The sequence below is a fragment of the Micrasema longulum genome, unplaced genomic scaffold (genome assembly GCF_059751315.1).
Source record: "Micrasema longulum isolate JH-2025_06_02 unplaced genomic scaffold, ASM5975131v1 h1tg001939l, whole genome shotgun sequence".
Taxonomy (NCBI): Eukaryota; Metazoa; Arthropoda; class Insecta; order Trichoptera; family Brachycentridae; genus Micrasema; species Micrasema longulum.
The window spans coordinates 110,754-133,062 of NW_028279113.1; the positions used below are offsets into that span (position 1 = coordinate 110,754).

Genomic DNA, 22,309 nt, shown 5'->3' on the forward strand with positions numbered 1-22,309 from the left:
TTGATATATTTTTTTAATTGTCTGTTGATAATATATACGTATATTCATTAAGGTGGTATAATTTTTTATTTTTTGGAATTTCAAAACGGCCCTATGCATAAAAAAAATTATATTTCCCTTATTCTGATAGGGTCATTTCAGTAATTTCATTTTTTTTTCTCCATATAAGATCGATCCACCCTAATATACCATACACATATTAGGAATACCGTAAATTTTTATTGAAAAAAAAAAAACATAATTTTTGAAGAGTATATTTCAATTTAAAAACAGAAATACGACTTTTAAGTTTCTTTCACGAGAAGAGTTGGATACAAAAATAAATACACACTATTTACACAAAACGTTTTTCAAAAGTACGAAAAACATATAATGAAGGATGAAAATATTTTATGCCTTTCCTACGAAAGTCAAGAGAGATGATACTCGCCGACATCATTCGGGTATGCCGTGTAAATTACCGTCTCCCCTGCTTGCGCTTCTCCCATCAACTGAGCTTGACTATCTGAAATAAAGATGCATCATTAGTAATAATTTTATTTATTTTTACTAAAACAAGTTTTACTAATTTTTTCATACAATTTTGAGAAACTTAGCCTAAAATTATTAGGTCTCGTCATTGTCTCGTCTGGTGAGTGTAGTCATCGTGTGCTTTTTCGGGTTGATTTTAAATTTGTCTCAACTGTAAGTTTGCAAGATGTAAGGTAAGGAAGTCCCTGTAGTGTTTAAGTCCATTGTATAGGATTTTCGACTGTTCTGCGTTTGTCCTAATATGGTAGTGATGTTGTCTGTTATTCATACAAAAAACAAAACAAACGAACAAATCATCACGCCGTTTCTCCGTAAGGGTAGGCAGAGAGGATAGAACGCCACCTCACACTATCTTTATATACATATCTCGCTTCCTCTACATTCATACATCTTCTCATGCATGTGTGCCGATTATTCCGACTTTTGACATGTCCATCTTCAAGTATGCCATGTCTTCCTCTATTTCTGCATCCATCAACATTCATATTGTAAATATTCTTAGCTGTTCTTTCGCTGTCCATTCGCTCTACATGTCCAAATCAGCGCAGAGCTCATTTCTTGATTTAGTCGATAATGCTTATCTCAGCCTTACATAATGTATGTTTTACCACACATTCGCCTGAGAGATCGCATTTCGACAGCATTCAGCCTATTTTCATCCCTGTTTTTCCAAGTCCATACTTTGCTCCCATTTATCAGGGTCGGGACCAGGACTCCATTGCAAACTGCTAATTTTGCCTCTTGCGACAAACATTTATTTGGCAAGGTTGATTTAAGTGCACAGTTCACTCTGTTCCCGGCACTCACCCTCCTTTCAACATCTTTCTCAGTCATTTCACCCCTAGTAAACATACTTCCCATATACACAAATTCTTCTACTTGTTTTAGTATAAGTATCTATTCACAGTGATTTCACATTTAGTCATACTTTCATTTCTTTCAAAAACCATCACATTCGATTTATCGACATTCATCAGCAAATCGCTTCCCTTGCATACATCGTAGACTTTTGTTACCAAGAATTTTTTTTTTTTTTTTTTTTTTTTTGAAGGGTCGGCAAGCCAGAAATATTAATACGCCTAATGTTGCAATCGGTTCCTATATGGGCAAATGCCTGTTCTAAGAAACCGATTTGTTGCGGCAAATATGGTTTACGAATATTTTTCCTATAAATAAAAAAAACTATATTGAAGAAATAAAAAAAAAAACCGTTATAGCCCAAAAGAGAAGAAAAGAAAAAAAAATTTAGTTTACATTAAATGTAAAAATACAATTAAATACACAAATATAAAGCATACATACTTCGTACATACATATACACATACATACATATATACACACATATACATACATATACATATATATACACACATTCATACACGATATATATGCACATGCGAAAATACAATAAATTTATATATGATTCAGTGGGATAGCATAATATTTAGATTACTATCTTCAATAAATTCTCCGATTCCTTACTTCCAATGTCTGTCAACCAAATTTTTAAATTTCTTTTCAAAACTGATGGTTTATCAGATTTCCAAAAAGACGGTATCAGGTTGTATAGTTTAGGTCCGTTATATAGAAATGATTTTTGGAATACCGCTGTACGTGCTATTGGAATCACCAAATCGTTTCTTACTGTACTCCTGGTTAAGTGCGCATGACTCACAATCACCTGAGTGCTCCTATTTTTGTGGATGTCAAGTATTACTTTCCTCATGTAGATTTGCCTTAAGCCAAGGACGTCTAAGGATTTGAAAAGGCCTTCACTCGGATGATTGTACGGTTTTCGCAATATTATCCTCAATATTGATTTATGTACCTTAACCAAGGGATCAAGAATAGTCTTGGCAGCTCCTCCCCAACAAATACATCCGTAGGCCAAAACAGAGTTGCACAAACCATAGTATATACTTTTAATATCTACAATGGACAATATGTTACGCAGTGTTATAAAGATATAGATTAGTTTCCTAACTCTACCCACTAAATAGTTAATGTGTTTTCTCCAGTTAAGGTGTGCGTCAATAAAGATTCCTAAATATTTGATGTCTTGTACACATTCCAGATGGTAGCAATTACAGCTGGTAAGCGTGTTACAATTTGTATTATGAATTTTTATCCTTAATTCTATTCTTGGTAGGCCTTTTATATTTGGGCTGAATTTAACGTATTTTGTTTTCTTTGAGTTTAGTGTCAGCAAATTATCTTTGAGCCAGTTTTTAAGAATATTCATTCCTGTTTCGGCCTTAACATGTGTTTCCTCCCAATTATCACCTTCAAATACAAGAACTGTATCGTCTGCAAAGGTGATTATACGAGCGTTAATATTTAAATTACACAATTCGTTTATATATATAATAAACAGCAAAGGTCCTAGCGTACTACCCTGTGGTACCCCAAAATTAATTTCTAAAGCAGTACTGCTGCATTCTCCAATTTTAACCCTCTGTAATCTGTTGGAAATGAAACTGTGTAACCAATTTAGAGGTCTACCTGTGATCCCAATGTTTTCAACTCTTTTTAAAAGAATTTTGTGCGATATGGTGTCAAACGCTTTTGCCAAATCAAGAAAAATTGCAAGTGTTTTCTTACCATTGTTAATGTTGTTTACTAATGCTCCGGTTAATTTTTTTATTGCGTCATCTGTGCTTTTACCTGGTCTAAATCCAAATTGGTTGTCACTAAGTAAGTTTTTACTCTCTACATAATCGCTTAGTCTATTTTTGAATGCTTTCTCCAATACTTTTGAATATGCACTTACCAACGATATTGGTCTGTAATTTTCTATATTCTGTTGATCACCCGATTTAAAGATTGGTTGCACTATTGATTGTTTAAGTTGTGTTGGAAAAATTCCTGATGAGAAACTTAGATTGAAAATGTGCGACAGAGGTTTGGCAATGAAATTTTTAAATTGTTTTAACATAAAAGTATTAACAACGTCAGGACCCTTGGAATACGTTTTTTTTAGACTAGTGATAATTTTAATGATTTCTTGTTCTGATATTTTATTTAGTTGAAACGATGGCATTATGTTCTTGACATTAATAGATGATGCTAGATTACATTCATTCAGTTTGGATTCACATAATATAGCTTCAGATAATTTAGAACCTACTGTAGTAAAATATTCATTGGCAATATGGGCTATTATTTGGGGATCATTAGTATTTGTAGAGTCTGGCAAAATTATAGATGTAATTTCAGGCCCCTTTTTTGATTTAGTTTTTGTAATTTCTCGAATTGTTTCCCAGATTTTACCCGGAGAATTATTGTTACTCAGGAGATTTTTATAATATATCTCCTTTGCTCTTCTAATAACATATTTACACACATTTCTGTATTTTAAATAATATTTTTGTTTACTTTCATTAAGTGGATCTTTTTTTGCTATTTTATGTAAGTGATTTCTCTTATGAATTGATTTTACAATACTATCCGTAATCCAAGGAGTAAGATGAAATTTTTTGTGTGCCACCGACTTACTGAAAGTATTTTTATCAACGTAATGTTCAATTTTTTTTACAAAAATATTCATCGCTTTGTCAGTGTCAGTTTGTTGAAGTATGTCCTCCCACAACTCGGATTCGAGGTCCCTTGAAAGATTTGAATAGTTTATTGAATTTGTAAATTTATTAACTTTCTTTTTTGGCGTGTTTATTCGGATACTAATACCGGTGGTGTAATGATCGGTTATAGTGTTCTGTATAATAAATGTAAGAGAATTGTGCACGTTACGAGTATTGATATGGTCAAGGCAAGATTCAGAGGTACCTTGCACTCTTGTCGGTGCGTCTATGTTACATATGAAATTGTGTTCAGCCATAACGCACAAGTAGTCTTCACACTGCCTGTGCCTTTGGCCCAGCGTATTAATATTAATGTCCCCTATGATGATACTCCGCATGGCCCCACTGCACTGCCGGAGGAGGAGATGCAAAGACTCCAAGAATGTGTCAATATTACTATAAGATGGAGACCTATATATCGCAAATATGCATATATCATCTTCAATCACAATTTTTAAACAATTACCTTGTTCCATGCATATTTCCCTCACATCAGCGCGCATGCTATCCCTAACGTATACTACGACTCCACTATTTTGATTTAAATAATTTTGTGAATGATATTCCATATAACCTAAAACCTGCTTGGACATATATGCTTCGTGCAATCTACACTCAGAAAAAATAAGAATGTCGAATATAACCCTTGATTTAACAATATCCAAGAACGTCAAAAAATCATCCAGATTTTCCATGGTACGTATGTTTTGATGAATTATGTTTAACTTTGTCGATCCCCAGTGATACGATAACGCTTCATTTAAGGTTTCAAAAACAATATTTTTACTAGAAGGTACTGTTTCATCCTGTTCCTCGTAAAAAGTGTTAACCATTTTGAGTAGAACCAATAATAGTGTATGAAAATACAAGTATTCCCAGTAGACCATATCTACTGGTATGATAAAAAAATATTAGTATATTGACTTTGATGTTGTACCTCAAAATTTTCGTAATTAAATAATTATAGCGGAAAGGCGAATTTGTTATCGTGCGTATGGGTTTATGTTTGTTGTAATACTTTTGTAGTAGTATGGAATCGTAATTAAACATTTCCATCAAAAACAAGAATAAAGATAAGTAAATAATAATTAAAATTAGAATAAACGATGTATAAAGATCGAGGGATGTTTTAACAAAGAGTCACAATTGATTAATAATATTCTCAGAATCTACTAGTATAGGACGTGAATTTTCATCTTTTTTTATAAAAATCAAGCCGTCTTTAGTCCAAACATACCTATAGCTGCGCTCTCTAGCCGCCAGTCGAGCCAGGTACCACAGTCGTTTAGCGCGAACTGTTAAATGTTCGGACACATAGATCGGTGATTTTACGCCCGCCAAACCAATCATTGCTGTATTGAGCCTATCCCCAGCACATTCACATAAGTTATTATACTTTTTCAAGTCCATCAGAAATTTAGATTTTTCAAAATTATTAAAAAGTTTAACCACCACAGTCCTCGGGGAAGCGTTCCTCTGACTGATGCTAGTCTTTTTAGGAGTTATTCTGTATGCAGCCTCGACATCCTTCATATCCAGGCTTGATTTAGTTACTTTACAGATATTAGATACAATGTTTTTGAGCTCTTGTCCCGTTTCATCCGTCAACTCCGGAATGCCTCGGAACTCGAGATAGTTTTGGTTCTTTTTTCTTTCTTCGTATTCGATTTTGCGTTCCAGTTCGGCAATCCTATCTTCATTTTTCTTGTTATTGTCTCGGATGTTCTGGAGACTATCAGGAAATCCTTCAATCAGCTGCATACTGTTCTTTATCTTATCCACCTCCGGCTTGATTTTTTGGATATTGTCAACCGATTTTTTCAGTAGTTCGATCTCGCTGTGCAAACCGGTGAACATTTTGTCATATTTGTCATTAATATCATCAATGTTTTTCTTCAATATATTCAAAATATCATTTCTAAATTCATTAAATTGTCGGTCGATGATTTTGTGAAGTGAGGCATCCTTTTTACATTCGGTGCATTTTAAAGTGTTGCGCCGCTCCTGGCCCAGTCTTCTGTAGGTCGCCTCGCTCGTTCCGCCGCATGCAAAATGGAAGGTCACTTTGCACGAAGTGCACTTAAATGACTTGTCGGCCGTCGCCACCTCACTACACTCGCCGCATATCGGATTCATATTAGTTGAATTCGTGTGGGTAATCCGTCAAATTGATCACTGAATAAATTAAAAGTTTTGTTTTTACACTTCAGACACTATCAATAGAAATATTATGTCTTATACGAGAAACAAGTTATGTTTAATTATGCGCACTTTCAATTTAATGATTTATTATACAAAACTCGACTAATTATTAATATTTTTGTCGGGAGCACTGAAATTGCCGCGCTTATACGAGTACGTAAACTCTTGTACGATTTGCAGTTCCTTTTTGTTGTTAGCAAGAAGCATAGCATCATCAGCATACAAAAGACAATTGACAGTTAAATCACCCATTTTTGCTCCCATTCTTAAGCCTTTCAGTTCTTTCATGCACACGATGAACAGCCATGATGACATCACACATCCCTGTTTGACTCCTTTATTAATGTCAAACCACGATGTGTATGATCCATTTACCCTAACACATGCTGTGCTGTTCTTATACAGAGAAGCAATAGCTCATGTCAGATTTCCACTCACTCCATACTCCGATAACACCTTCCAAAATGTTTCTCTGTCAACTCTATCAAACGCTTTTTGCAGATCGACAAATGCACAGAAAATCTTTTTCAAATGCGCAGATAAACTATTCTTACTTTTAAATGCTTCTTCTGAAATTTCTTCATAAATAATGGTACTTGTCAAATGTTTCTCAAGTCGAGCTGTTGCCTGAAAATGAAAAGCAATAAAATATATAAAATTGCCTAAAATACGAAAATTTCTTGGAATATGAAAATTGCCTATAGTTTGTCTTTTTTTATAAGAGCTTACATGTAAACAAACAAAATGTTAGAAAATCACATGGTCGAATAGGGCCCAGTTTGTCAATCCAAATTAGGTATTAATATCTCTTACACTCCTTTTTAAAAAACTTTTACAATGAATCTTTCCCAATAAATAAAATGTAAAAGAAGCAAAATTATTTAATAACTTATTGATTCAAGTTAGTAGGTACACGTGCAATGCGAAATGTTATAGATAATTGAATACATCAGGCCAAAACAAAGATTTGATAAATACTTATGGATGAATTGATAATAATGTGAATTGATGATAATAATCCTTTAAAAGAAAATCGGCTGCACAAAAGTCCACCTCGTAGTGTAGTGGTTGACGAGTTCGCCTACCATTATTGAGGTCATTGCGAGGGATGTTTTTTAGCAGGGAGGCTGATTGAACATTCATTAATTTGTCCCTACAAGTAATATATAAATGGCTAGTGTGATCCAACATCACATCTCTGTTGAAGACAAAATAATTATTTTTAATGAAAACTACAACCAATAAAATCTATCAATATATTCTTCACCATTTTTGACACGAATTTGTCTTGCCAGATGACTGCACGACTGTTGTCAAGAGCAGTACATCCTAAAATGCAAAACGCATACAAAATAATATTATAACGAGCACCAACTTAAAGTTTTGCAAAAATATTTTTATTTCTGTTTCTGCTTAGTTATCATGATATCATGGGTAATATAATATAGTCTGAATTATATATTATATAATAAAGACTCATGTTTAAGATAAGAAGAGACAAAGATAAGACAGATATTATTGTTTTCAAAAAAATTTAAAAGCCTGTTTATTTTTTCTTAATACATCAAAGATGCCGCATTCTATATTAAATTTATTTATTCAACTTTTTGTACATAATGTTGATTGTTGTAAATCAGGTGAATGAAAAAACTGGTGGTCATATGTCGACAGTATTTTGTCAAGGGAAAAAAGTCCTTTTTTCAAAAAAAAAGTCTTCAAATAATATTTAAATGTTAAGATATAAAATAAAGTGACTTTTTGTACTCGGAGATAAGTTCCAATTGTCTAGTTTCTTTTATTCGGGACGAGCTGGCCGCATTTTATTAATATTTATATCTTCAATAAAATACTAACGCTGGCGATGATGTATAATAAGTAAATACTTTTTTTTCTCTATAAATATTGTTAGTATAAAATATTAATATCAATAATAAAATATAATAGTAAGTTATGCGTAATCGCTTATTTGGATGACTCGCTATTGGATTGAAGTCCCGGGTTGGATTCCTGGGAAGGTCGACATGAAACAATTGCTAAAAGGGTCGTATTACACTGCAATGTTTTATCGTTATTAAACACGACCCCCTCCACTCTATGTCATTCAGCGCAGTGTTACAGCTAGCTTCGCCATAGCTCGGCTGTATTTGTGAAATATTTAATCAGTTGAGCTCTGCTCTCAAAACAGTAAACACCGCGTTTTATTCAGTCTCTCCGCCCTGTGTGTGCTCCCGCTTTCCGGTCTTCGCTCTGCTCTGCCCGCCGACTACCTTCGCGTCTCTGAACCATTTGGACTGGTTGGGAGGTCCTTTTCAGGGCTATTGAGTTTAAATTATAGCCAGTGCAGTTGTGCCCCTGGTTGGAAGGACGGCTTCCCGTGGCAGAAGAGGGAAGCCTGACTGTGGCAGACGTGTAACGTATATGTTATCACCATTTCCTTATCCATACCCAGTGGTGTATTGGGAACTGCATTGTTACTTTAATTGCAGCGTATCTTGATCATTTTTACTACATGAAAAATAAGGTGATCAGTATTACGCTTCAGATGCCGTCCAGGAACAATTAAATATTGCAGTGTAGAACCGCCTTAAATGAACGATATTTTAGATCCACCCTGTCAGGAATCAAATATAGGACCTCAACAAGCATGGTAGGCAAATGCACCAACTGACTGAGATCTCCACTAGATTTCTTTTTTCAGGAGTGAAAAGGAAATCGACAACTTTATTTTTAGTTCGATGATATGGATCTAAAAAATTACATTGTTTAATTAAAATCAATGAGTTAACTCACATTTAGGGCCATTTCTCTATATTTTTGTAAATAAAGTTTGAGAGGTTCGACGTAGTTATCAAAACCAAGAGTTGTCATTGCGAACAAGATATCTTCACCGTTAATTGTTTTTCTCTTTTCAACGTGACATCTGTCACTTGCTTCACTCGTGATAAAGGATATAAATTCAGAGACACATTCTTGAACACACTCTCGGGCGTCTTTTGCTATCTGAAAAATACAAATAACGTGATATAAAATAAGGTTACTTTAAATTGTGGCATTTTCTAAAAAACTACAAGTTGCATGTCACAGATTTCAAGATGGATTTCAAGTGTATGGGTTAAAAACTCCATAAGTATTTAACCAACGTGAAAATTCCATGAAACGAAGGCATGGCATGCTAAGCAACTGAGATTTGTATTCCCGCTTGTTTTGTACTCTGGATAAATGGGAATATCGATCGATGATCTTGGTTAATTACTTTGATGTGTCCAATCACCATGGTTGCGAAGTCTAAGAACAATGGGGCATAAATTCTTTTGATGACAATGTGAAGATTTTTAAGGGTTATTTCATCTTTCCTGCATTCTGCTTCAAGATTATGGAGACGCAAGCTGAAAACCGGACATTGAAATGACGGATGTTCGACACTCTGTAATGAGATATTATCGCATGGCCAAAAGTCATCATTCCTCATTTTAATCTTATGTAGATAAGTTCTCATAGCTCCGTGTTTGATATAGATTTCGAAGGCAGTTTGGTGATGACGACGGAAGTTAGTTGCATCTGCCAGCATTGGGAAAATCATTTTGGTAATATTGCCTGTCTCCTACAGGTTTCTCTTAAGCGCAGCTAGCTGATAGTAATAATAATACACAATTATTTATTAATATAACAATTCCTATAAGTCACTACATTTTTGTGGTAAGTTTTCTCTGGATTGTGTAGTCTGCTCAAACTAGGTACAACCTGTATTAAGATATATATTTCTATATGCACACAGTAGAATCTCTATTATCCAGACTAATTGGGGATGAAGTTAGTCCGGATAATTAAAAATCCGGATAATCTAAAAAAATGTAAGAATATAATCAAGACGAAAAAGAAAAATATAAATATAGTGAATGTTTTTATTGAAATATGTATAGATACATAGTAGATATAAAACATGAATATAAAATGATTGACAATTAAAATAAACAATTATTAGGTTTTCTTTAAAAATCAGCAAAATCATTTATATTATTGAGACATATAAATTGTCTTAAGTTATGATGTACATTTTTCTTGTCTCTCATAAAACTTCATGGCGACGTCTAACACTGAAAAGTGGAATCGAAAAAGCTTTTCTCCATGGATTTACAGTTTCCTAATATTATGTTATCCTTTAAATCTTTTGAGCTAACCAGAACTTGCAAAATTTATATCTCCATTCAAACTTGTGTTAAAAAATATGGCTTTTAACATAATACTGGACCAAATATTGGCTGACCAGATGATTGCTTTTGAGTAAACAACATGAAGACACTCTTCGACGTCATATATAAGCAGATGCTTGGCCGTTTGGAAATATTGAGACAACTAACTTCAATAGATGTCGCTGTGCAAATTAGTTAAAAATACATATATTAAATCCAATCCTGCTATTTGAAAATCCAGATAATCTAGGTTATATTGTATTTACATAAAATTACTAATACTAATATGATATTATACGGCTTTAATTCTGTGGTTTTTTTCTGAAATTCAAGGCCTTATTGTAAAAAAAAACTGGTTATACATTTATGATTCAAAGAATTGTCCATCCCTGTTCAATGACTTCCCATTTCAATGTTTCCAAGTATGTCTTTACCACTTTTGCAACATGGGGTCGAGCATTGTCATGCTGCAAAATCACTTTACCATTTCTCTCTCGTATTACTGTGGCCATTTATCGCATTAATTGCGTTCAATAATGATCGCTTTTCAATATTTGGCTCAAAGGCATTAACGGTGTTTGATAACAATCGCTTGTGATTGTTTCACTCGGTTTTAACAGTTAATAATATGCTACGCCGAGCTGGTCCCACCAAATACAGAGCATGACCTTAGAGCCTTGTGTATTCGGTTTGGCCGTCAACGTGGAAGCCTAGCCGGGAAATCCATATGACTTGGGATTATCGCAATGGACCCATTTTTCATCCCCAGTCACAATAAAATGCATCAATCCCTTCCGTCTTTGCCTTTCAGGCAACTGTTCACAAGCAAACAATTTCGGTTCAACATCTCTCGGTTTCGTATAGCATATATATATTTGAGAGCATTTGATGAGTCTCAGCCGCAGATTTCTTCACATTGAAGCAGAAAATTGTAACTTTTTGCAAATGACGAGAATTTGGCTGGTAAACTGTCATTTTCAATCGTAAATCACTTCATGATGCAGACACTTATGATCTATTTATTTTCACTACTACTTACCGCTAAAGTCATCTACAGGAAAACGGCAGAAGCAAATTTGTACACCTTTTATATATATAACTTACTAAAATTTTGCTAGGCACTTAAAAAGGCCTTTTATTAAGTATGTTTTTTTATTTAAAACTTCAAGTACAAAGAATAAGTACTTTGGCAGACTTATTGCTTATTACTAAAAGCAATATCTTTCCGCCAACCAAAAAACAGACTGGTCAAAAGAAGAGATTGATCAAAATTTTGTACTAAAAAAACCAAAAATATATATTAAAATATACATACATATGTTAAAATAAAATATTTAAAAAACCTAATTAATAAAAAATAACAGCTGTTTTTTAATTGGGAGATGAGGCTTGCACATATTAACATAAATAATTTATTTTTTTAAAGTACATTATGTTATATGTATTTAATGATGAGAAAAATGTGCGATCAGATAATGAGTTTGGAAGGAGAAAGAAAGAGTAACCAAGGAAAGAAAAAGGGACAAAAAAAATACATTTGAGAGAAAAAAAAAGCAGTAAAAACTCAAGGAGTTCAGGATTCAGGGGATATATAATAATGTTTCAGGCGTTTCTTGAAGGTGGCTAGAGAAGGTGCATTTTTTGTATGAAGGGGTAGCTCGTTCCAAAGTCTAGCAGCTTGGACGGAAAAGGAATATCTGAAAAATGATGTGCTATGTTGAGGAATGGAAAGTGTTCTCTCCTGAGAAGAGCGAAGCGAAATACCATGATCAAAAAAGTAAATGAAGTTCTCAGCAAGATATTTAAGTATAAGTTAAGGTTTGTAAACAATTGACATAAGAATAAAATTAACAAATTATAACCGAGATGGAGAACATTTTTGAGAAGAATATATGGAAGTTTACAGGTCATACGCCTAGATTTCCATATTTCCTTCTCTAAAATGATCTCCATCTCTATTTTAATTTGTTGATCTTAATGAGGTCTTAAGAAGTGGAATCTAGTCTTTCATCTAAAAACATTTAGACAAACTAAAAATATTTTAAATTAGAACAATAATAACAGTATGAACAAAAGGAGACATAATTAAGAAATATGGCATATAATTTTCATATAAAATTATATGCATTTTATAATATCAATAATATAGATATACAGAAATGAAATATAAACATAAATACGCAGTGTCTAAAACTGTCTTAATTTTTTTAATATTTATCTCTGTATATAGACTTCTTTGAATATTCTCACCTGTAAAAAAATACTTGGCACAGGTAACCCCAGATAAGGACACATTATTTTTATTTTTTATAATTGTTTATAATATGAAATAAATAATTAAATATCTGAATGTATAAATAACAGGTATGTTATTTATTGTTTTTCAATACCTTTCCATTGTCAGGAATAGCTCGCTTCATTATTTTAGCAACATTAGCAATAGGTAAAAACCTATCTTGTTCTCTGAGGGGCAAATGCTTATTGAATTGATCATTGCTCGAGTCATCTTCGTGATCACCGGCCTCTGAAATCACAAATCAAGAGCTCAGACGTGCCAAACTTGCCTAACATATCAAATAAATCGAGACAAGGAGAATAATCTTTCAATGTAAATCATTATTTGTGTCAGTTAATATCGAAAATGATTAAATCCTGACTTTTCAGAAACAATGTTTTTCTGTAACAGATTATCGCAACGCAATTAATTTATTAAAAGGACAGGATCCAGATGTTCAGAACGATTTAAATGAATTTTATATAAATAATATAATAAGAGATTAAACAGTATCCATAAAAATTAAACATTTATTGTGGATTTAACTGGGTTTGATATAATGAAGTGGATTCAACTAGTTTTGAAGAAGTTTATTAATAAATATAACCAATTTTGTAATTTTTTGTCTATGTAAGGGTTTTTACCACTTATATAATATATCTTTGAAAACAAAATAAAATGAAATTTAACTTAAAGGGAGTATAAAAACATAATCAACTAATCAAATGCAAACTAGCTGCTATATTGAAAAAATGCACCACCCTGATTGGCCACATCGGATGTTGCTGGTTTTGAAATAAAACATGGTATGGATGTTGCCGATTTTGATACATTTCTTCATTTTTTCTACTAAACAAAATATAATTTTCCTTCCTTCAGGAAAGGTACATAGAGAAAGAATCATAATGTATCCTAACTCTTAACTTTAACTAATTCACTCATTCATGTTCTATCTGCACCCGATGGCGCATAGGGCACTGCATTTTAAAACAAAATGTGGATCTCGATCATCTGTTACATGAAGGAAAGGTGATCAGTCTTACACTTCAGGTCCCAGTGCAGGGACAATGAAATATTGCAGCGAAAAACCACCTTTCAAAGCCAATATTTCATGTCGACCTTGTCAGGAATCGAACCTGGAACCTCAAACGTTGTAGGTGAACGCGCCAACCAACTAGACTTATTCGAAGGTACATTATCATAGAGTGGACTCAATTTCCTTATTCAGGGTTTTCACATGAGAGTAGCCTTTAAGTGGAAAAGACTTGGCCACAATTTTGGTTCGATTTCAAAAACATAATTGCATTCATTATCCACCCTGACATAGAATAATTCAAATATCAACGATTTTTCACCAGGCCTGGTATTCAAAACGCTTTTATGGCGCGTATTTAGCACATATATATGCGCTATAAAAGCGTTCAGAGTAGCAACTCAGTAATTAGTTCAATATGAAGAAGAAAAAAACTTAGTCATCGAGTGTAATCCTTCACATACATTTAAGTATGTGCTCTAATTCACCTAAAAATGTCCCAGTTTGACGAAATTATGTTTTTACTGCGCTTAACTCCCCCACCTTTGCATTTTATCACCCAATTATTGCTCAACTTCGGTGAGTCAACTCATTGGTTGACTGCAATAATTTTTCCTCCGTTTCCAGCCCTTGTCAAATGGGTTATTCGATTTCGCTAGTTAAGAAAAATAAAAGAGATCATGTAATACTATTTTGACATTTAGAATTCTTAGTTTATTAATAGTTATTATACGAGTAATAGACATTAGTGCCAATTATAATATTTTATGAATTATTAAAAGTGAAATCCAGTCTTTTGTCTACAAACATTTGGACAAACTCAAATATTGTATTATAAGTAAGTCTAACAATTAATCTTTACCGGTCCTGGTTTGTTTGTTTGTTTGTTTGGTAATTAACGTGGATGAAATCTCAGAGTCCCCGTTAATGCATGTTTTTTTTTATTTTCTGAGCTGTGCTGTGTAATTGGTAGCCCTTTATTTATTAACAATTAAGCTTGTACAGCGCTGTTCTGAGCTACGGCTAAGACGATTGAGTAACATTTTACCACATTGTCCCTACTTCCTTCTGGCGATCAATGTCATAAAATATACCTTTAACTGTCGATGAAAAGCTTATTGTTAATAAACAAATTTCTAAAACCAAGGCGATATCAGAATTGTCCCTTCAAACTGGTATCGGATTTGTCGCAATAAAAGAAAACTACATATGAATATAAAAAATGGCATAGCATTACTCCTATAATTAAAAAAAGACAGGAGACAAAAACTATTGATGAATTCAACATAAGAGGGTTAAAAATATTCACTATAGAGGAGGTGTGGGGAGTGACGATGCGCAAAACTTAATTCATTCATACGACAATAGAATATAGTTAAGTGTTATACCACTATTGTCACTGTTCATATTTAATCAATCTTAAATGCACTAAATTACGAGTTATAAGGGGAATCAAAATTTCAGTTAAATAAGCAAACCCCCGTGACCATAATATTGTATATGCGTTGAGTCATTTATTTTCAATTTATTTATTTATAACCCCTTACGGATTACATTACATTGTTACAATCTCACTACAAAACAGGTATGAATAAAACATTATTGAGGTATGGGCTTGGGAAGGTAACATACCAAGCAAATCTTCAGTAGTGACCATGTAGGATTGATCATCATTGAGAAATTCTTGAGATAACTCATCACCGCTTTCGCTATTTTCCATCTTCATAAATTAATTTGACGGGTCTCTCTCCAGGAACTGTAAAATTGTGTTATGTTTATCAGAGATAATTTAGAACTATAACTAGTTATGTTTATATGACAGAAGTTTCAATAGTTAAATATTATGAATAACAACCCTGAAATACAAGATCGGCTTTTGTTTTAAAATAACAGATTTAAATTTAACTTGCCTTGAACTAAAATTTCATGACTATTGTGTCACTCGAAGTTAAATAGCATTGAAATGAACCTAACGACTACTACAACTACTATTAATAATTATTTCATGATCAATTCCTTGTAACATTAAAAACACATTAAAAAACAAGCGATAAAATGGACTACATATAACTATAAATTAAAGAATTGAGTAAACGGGATAGATTTCATACCGTATAATGTCCAATTGACCGAAATTGACAATCGACAACCTCCCAACGATTCGCAACAAGATCCAACAAAAAAATTAAGAGAATGCCATGGATATTGTAATGATGTCGAAAAAAAATACAAACTTACAAACGTCAAAGATATTGTGTCATTTTACAAACACCATCTATACCATAAGGCTTCAGGGCTTATCAAGGGGGAAAAGCACGATTGTAAAATATGGGGTAGTTTGTTATTTAGATGGTGGAGTAATTGAGAAAAAATAAGACGAGATTAGATTATCTCGGAGTACCTATGTAAAATCGGGTCTAAGATCACGCGTGTGAATAAATGGAAGTTGTTCATTTCCCCACTAACTGAGAGAAAGTGAGAACACCCGCCGATCAGAAATTTGAGATTAAATAGAAAATCGCGTCTTCCTGGTGCCATACTAGATTTTTAAATTTTTTATAAATAGGAGTTGCTATATTATTTACCTTGCTTAAAGTATACAAGGTTTATATTTCAAAAGTGGATTTTTCTGTTAAATTAAATTTCTTTAAATTTACCTAAATTGTTGGGATCCGGAGGAATATACTAATGTGGGCCAATCAGGAACTTCTCAGCATTTGCTCATGCGGAGATGAAACCACTTAAAACTCTTCAGGAGAAGCCGGCCTGTTGGCAGTAGTCAACAGGCCTTCCGTTCCACTAGAGGAGTGTTCGGCATTTTCTTCCCTACTTTGGTTTATTTTACCAATTGCTTGCACTATATTGACCATGTATAACACTACCTCTCGTGTGAGTTCTTTATTGCCTATCACCGATGAGATGTCGCGTAGATCTTCACCCAAGCTTCCGCATCGCGCCTCCAGCTGTTGTCTTTGAAAGCTGAAAAGGGGGCAATGCATCAACAGGTGAGGGAAATCTTGAGGAGTTTCACCGTCGCATGGGCAGCTGTCGATCTCGGAGAGCCTGAAGCGATGCAGGTAGCTCATAAACCCACCATGACCCGTAAGCATCTGGGTGAGCTCGTAGCCAGCATTCTGCATTCTCCTGAAATCATAGGCATGGAAAATGGTATTGAAAAACATTTTGGTTATACTTCCGGTAGGTTCACTTAAATAACGATCGTTCCACGGTTGAAGGGTTCTGCTTCTTATTTTCCATTTGGCAAATCTGAGTGGAAAATCAGCAAAATCAGGGGCTGTCTTCTTGAGCGTAGCTTCCCAAACCTTTTTGTCAGCTTTTTCGTTGCCAAGGATTCCGAATTCCCCGTATCCAGCCAATGTACTCGTCCTGGTGTCTGCATCGAAGCTTCTGGATATCTGTTCTAATGTCTATTATCATAGGGTTGATCGAATTTCGGTCAGTTATTGCAAGGACGCCAGATTTGCAATCTGTCAGGATCGTTATTAGATTAGATTAGACCCAAAACCTTAAAGTGGTCCATATAGTTCAACTGGACTCCGTTCATATGAATGGCTGGCTGGCAGTCTTTTTTTCTAGTTATAAACATCGCGTTGGTTTTGTCTTCGGCGAATTGGAGTTTAGCTTTTGAGCCCCATGTTGTGATAATCTTAGCGCATTGTCTGTTATCCTCTCAAGTTCTGTTGTATTGTCTGCCACGGCGCCATACCAGATTTGTGTGAGATGGGTTGAAGTTTATTTTTATTTTTAATAATAATAAAACATGTGAAAAAATCAGTTATTGCAATCTAAATTAGAAAGAAATTATATTAATAACTATCACCACCAAAAAGATTCATGTTATATTTTTTAATTACCACACTTTTAAATTTACTATTCGACTTTTCGTTTTTTAGTTCATTGGGTCAGTTTATTAAATTGGAAACGGCCAATATTTTCAAACTATTTTTCGATCGATTTATTTCTTAAGTCTCTTTCTCACTCACTCTTATCACATAAAGCTAGTTGTCTTTTTCCAACACTGATTACTAAGTATGTAATATTAAAGTAAAACTTGTTCCTCGGTCTCGTGGTGTAGTGATCAGCGCGTTTGCCTACCATTCAAGAGGTCTCGGGTTTGATTTTCGACATGGTTGATATGAAATATTTATTTAAAAATGGTGTTTTCACACTAGAATATTTCATAGTCCCTGATTGGTACCTGAAACGTCATCTTACTTTCATGAAACAAAAAATGATGAAGATACGTTAAGATTGGTGTAACAATACAGTGCCCTATGCACCATTAGGTGCGGAAAGGGAATGATGATGATGTTCACAAATATGAATTCTAATAAAAATAAATTATTATATACTTCGACTAGAATTTATGTAGAACGAACTGAGCTCGGCAATGCTTTGGCTAGATTTGAGTATATAGGTCGTTTAACGTACGCGTCAAACGACCTATATATTTTGCCCCCCCCATGATGATTATGTTTGTGTTTCAGATTACATAAATTGTGAGGATATGCGGTGACAGGGAATTTTGAAACTTTTTGACAACTTCACGTTGGACCTTTTATACCTAACTAAAATAGACAAAATCGACGTTCGGTTGTCCCGTTTTCCGCACCTCAAAACTGAACAGATTTTTAAATTCGTTTTTAGACGGAGATTTTTTTTATCCATTTTCGCTCCAATACACATTCTATCTCTTTAACATTGTTGTCCATGTATAGATTAAACATCCATGGTGACATTACACATCCCTGTTTCACGCCTTTTTAGATCGCAAACCATGATGTGAATCTTACATCAATTCTTACACACGCCGAACTCTCCTCATAGAGGGATTATACTGCACGTATAAGTTTATTGTTTACTCCATACTTTTCCAACACGTCCCACAATTTTACTCTATCTACTTTATCATACGCTTTTTGAAAATCAATTTTCCCTTACCGACAGGTCAGAAGACTGATTGCCCTATAGTTTCCACATTCTGCACGAGATCCCGTTCCCTTATATAAAGGCATGGCAACTGCCCTCCTCTAATCCAACGGCGTATGCCCTTCCTCTATCTGCCCATGTGTGCCCACGATCTGGCCACCACTCTTCAGACATTCCACAGCGACCTTATCATACCCAACCGATTTACTATTCTTCATACTTTTCAGAGCACTCTTCATTTCTACCATGCTTATTTCACATGCTGTATCATCACTCGTATATTCCTTTGTACAACCAAACTAGTGCCCAGAGACACATTCAGTACTTTCGTATACTTCCATAAAGTATTCCATCCATCTCTCTTTCAATCCTTCGTTATTCGTTATCGTTCGGCCATTTTTAAATTCAATCGATTTTGTACTTCCACTTTCGGAGAAGTTCTTTGACTTTTTCACTTAGAGTATATATACTCTAAGCCTTTTCACCTCTTTTTAAAAAAGACATTTTTATACCTTCTTCTTCGCTTTCTTTCACCCAACCTTTTGCATACTTTGTACATAACTACTTTTCGCTCTTTCATACTCACTGCTATTGGTGTCACTAATTGCTATAAGCTTCATCCATACATCCTTTTTTCTTTTGTAAGGTTTTTAATACTATATCATCCCACCGAGCATCCCCCTTTTTCCACCTTCGAGACGCCATTCCACATACATTGTTAGCCAATTCACACAGGCAAGATTTAAATCGTTCCCAAATTTGGTCAATATTTACTTCTATTCCATCCATTCCTAAACTTTAATTTAAATCCAGTTCATACTTCACTATTAAATTCTCGACTTGCAGCTTTTCATTCTCGACTCTGAATAAAAATGTCACAGTTTTCGTTCCTAAGCGCCATCCACGGAATAGAATCACTCGTGTTATAAGAAATTGATCATGAGCCATTTCAGCGCCCCGAAACACGCGAGTATCGATTGTGTTATTTGTTCTTAGTCTTGAGTCAACAACCACATAATCAATTACCGTTCTTTCATTCCCCCCTTTCTTATGTGTATTGGTGATAAAGATTAAAAAAGGTATTCGAAACAAAAAGGTTCCACTCAAGACACACTTCAAGGAAGTTGTTTCCATTTCTATTTATCCTAGAATCGCCGTACATTCCAAGGGCTTTTTTGAGGCCATCTCGATGATTACCCACCCATCCATTTCGATCACCGGCTAGAATTATTACTTTATTTGCTTTTTTCCTCGCACACACTTCCCTTTTACATTCTCCCAGAGCTCACACTTCACATCTTCAACTGCCGAATTGACTGGGGCATATCCGACATTTTAATGGGAAAAATATATTTTTTTAATTTGAAATATTAATTTCAATTAATTTTTATTAATATTCTATAGTAACCAATTTCAATCACCACTGTGCAATAATTTGATGAAGCTTAGTGGAACTGCAGCGTTAACATCAGTCAAAAATACTCAACTTTTTGCCAATCTATCTCAGTACTAATAACCAGAGACAATGTAGAACTATTAATACTAATAACTAATCTCTGCTCAGTATATGCACACCATGAACACATTGTCTATGGTCAAAGCGCAAGTGACAAAATAAGATATCTGTAATCTGTAGTCTGTGGACTAAATCAAAAACTGGGGTTTAGGAAAAATATGTTTTCAATGGCGGTTTTGCAGACTTTCCGGTTGTTTATTGAAATTTGTCGTTCATAATACTCGGAAAAATCGCATAATTGTTCAGTAAATTCTGTAGTGATTGAGTTTTATACCTTGTGCTACGTGTTAATTTTCCATCCTCATAATGGGGGTTCCAAAATTTTTTCGTTATATCAGTGAAAGATATCCATGTTTAAGTGAATTAATAAAAGCTGACCAGGTAACCTATTTGGAGCTATATTGACACGTTTTATAGAACTATTGCAGTTATACCTACGGCTATAACAAATGTTATAAGTTAGTGATGTCTAGAATGATTGAGTGTATGAGAGTATGTCTTTATAAGTTCTAGACTTATGTTTGTCAGATTCAAGATTGGATTGACAAGAATTATTTTAATAATAGGATATGCTCCTGTGAATTCCGATTGCGAATTAGTAAAGGTAAATTTTGGACGAGCGTGATGAATGAAAAAAAGTTATGACAGTAGTACTTGCGGGAGATTTGAATGGGTGGGTGGGAACTCGAAGAGACGGGATAGAGTCAGTCCTAGGTATGTTCGGGGATGGAACCTTTTTGTGTCAAATATGTTCTATGATCATGAGGAAATCCACCAGTATATGTGGGAGAGAGGTAACCAAAGGTCCATAATCGACTATGTAGTCATTGACTCTAGATCAGCGGTCTCCAACTTTTATGCTACTACGCCTAACCTAAAAAAATAATTCCGCACCTCCCTATCTTTTATTTTTTCAATAGTTATAATAATATAGACACGTTTTAAATAATAAAAACTTTACTAAATGTTATTAAATATTTGTATATAACCACTTACCGACTTTTCTATGTCTACTGTTTTCGAGACGTACCCGTTTCTTCGTCAAAAACTTTTTCACAACAAATACACTGTAAATTACAATCAACAGAATAATAACAAGGTTATGCTAAAAAATATACGTTCATGTAAAAATTTAAAAGTAGATTATAAAGTAAAAAAACATGTATCAATTGTGTAATTATATTAAAAAAAAAAAAAGGATATTTATTTTGGAGGATGGTACATAATCTAAAAATAGAATGCGTGGGTTGCTGTTGTTTCTAGGCACAAAGTTTATCAAATGTTGGGAGCAATGTGGAGAGTGCCACTTCTATTTCCTTTTCGACTACTAACCTGGCTCGATATTTGGTTTTCATTGCAACTAGTGCCAAATAGCCCGTTTCGCATAAATAAGACGTTACACACGGTAAAAGTACCCGCATTTATTTGCAATACAAAGATTTATACTCTGCTAAGATTCATCCGAAATTGAATTAAGGTTTCATTTTGAAACTTTTGTTTTAATGAGCTATCGCATGATAATTCTATCTATTAAAAAAAAATAATTTGGAGCAATCCCTGGAATAGTCCGCGCCTCCCAGGTTAGAAACAACTGCTCTAGATTGAAACCTGTAACAGTTGATACACGTGTATTTAAAGGAGCTGAAATGGGAATCGATCACTTCTTGGTAGAATACAGGAACCTTCTAGAGTCAAAGTTGAAAAACTTCAAAATGATGCCATAAAAGATACATTTGAACGGGCGGTCAAGCGTAGACTGATAGAGGAGTGTGAAGATCCTATGAGCGTTGATGACATGTGGGAATGTTAAAAAAAAAATTATGTGTGAATTAGCAATAGAAGTATGCAATGTGGCAAAACAAGGAAGAAATATAGGTGATGCACGGTAGGGCGATGAAATAAAAAAGCTCATTCAAGAAAAGAAGAAAGCGTGGTTGAACTTGTTGATAGTAAGTCAAACGGATGCCAGTAAGTACGCCACAGTAAAATGTGCATATATTTAATGTAAGAAGAGAGCGAAACAGGGTGTGTATG

The 22,309-nt window shown here is 34.1% G+C and overlaps 2 protein-coding genes across 5 annotated transcripts in view; one reads left to right on the forward strand and one right to left on the reverse strand.

The window, feature by feature from the left end:
* Positions 1–238: 238 nt before the first annotated feature.
* On the reverse strand, positions 239–16,272 carry Nf-YB (nuclear factor Y-box B). 3 transcript variants are annotated; one of them, XM_088238653.1, is made up of 6 exons: positions 16,048–16,272; positions 15,442–15,565; positions 12,892–13,025; positions 9,102–9,311; positions 6,866–6,938; positions 239–505 (listed from the first exon to the last, which is right to left on the reverse strand). In XM_088238653.1, the coding sequence occupies exons 2-6, from the start codon at positions 15,533–15,535 to the stop codon at positions 411–413; spliced, it is 606 nt and encodes a 201-aa protein (XP_088094779.1). In that variant the 5' UTR covers positions 15,536–15,565; positions 16,048–16,272; the 3' UTR covers positions 239–410. The 3 variants fall into 3 exon arrangements, with proteins under 3 accessions (XP_088094779.1, XP_088094777.1, XP_088094778.1); XM_088238651.1 differs by having other exon boundaries at positions 15,921–16,092; XM_088238652.1 differs by having other exon boundaries at positions 15,720–16,068.
* Positions 16,273–20,350: 4,078 nt separating this feature from the next.
* Positions 20,351–22,309, forward strand: part of pcm (5'-3' exoribonuclease pacman) — a 41,293-nt gene continuing 39,334 nt past the window's right edge. For both annotated transcript variants that reach the window (XM_088238654.1, XM_088238655.1), the window contains exon 1: positions 20,351–20,656. In XM_088238654.1, the coding sequence (XP_088094780.1) occupies positions 20,582–20,656 (75 nt within the window). In that variant the 5' untranslated portion in view covers positions 20,351–20,581. The remainder of the gene's footprint in view (positions 20,657–22,309) is intronic.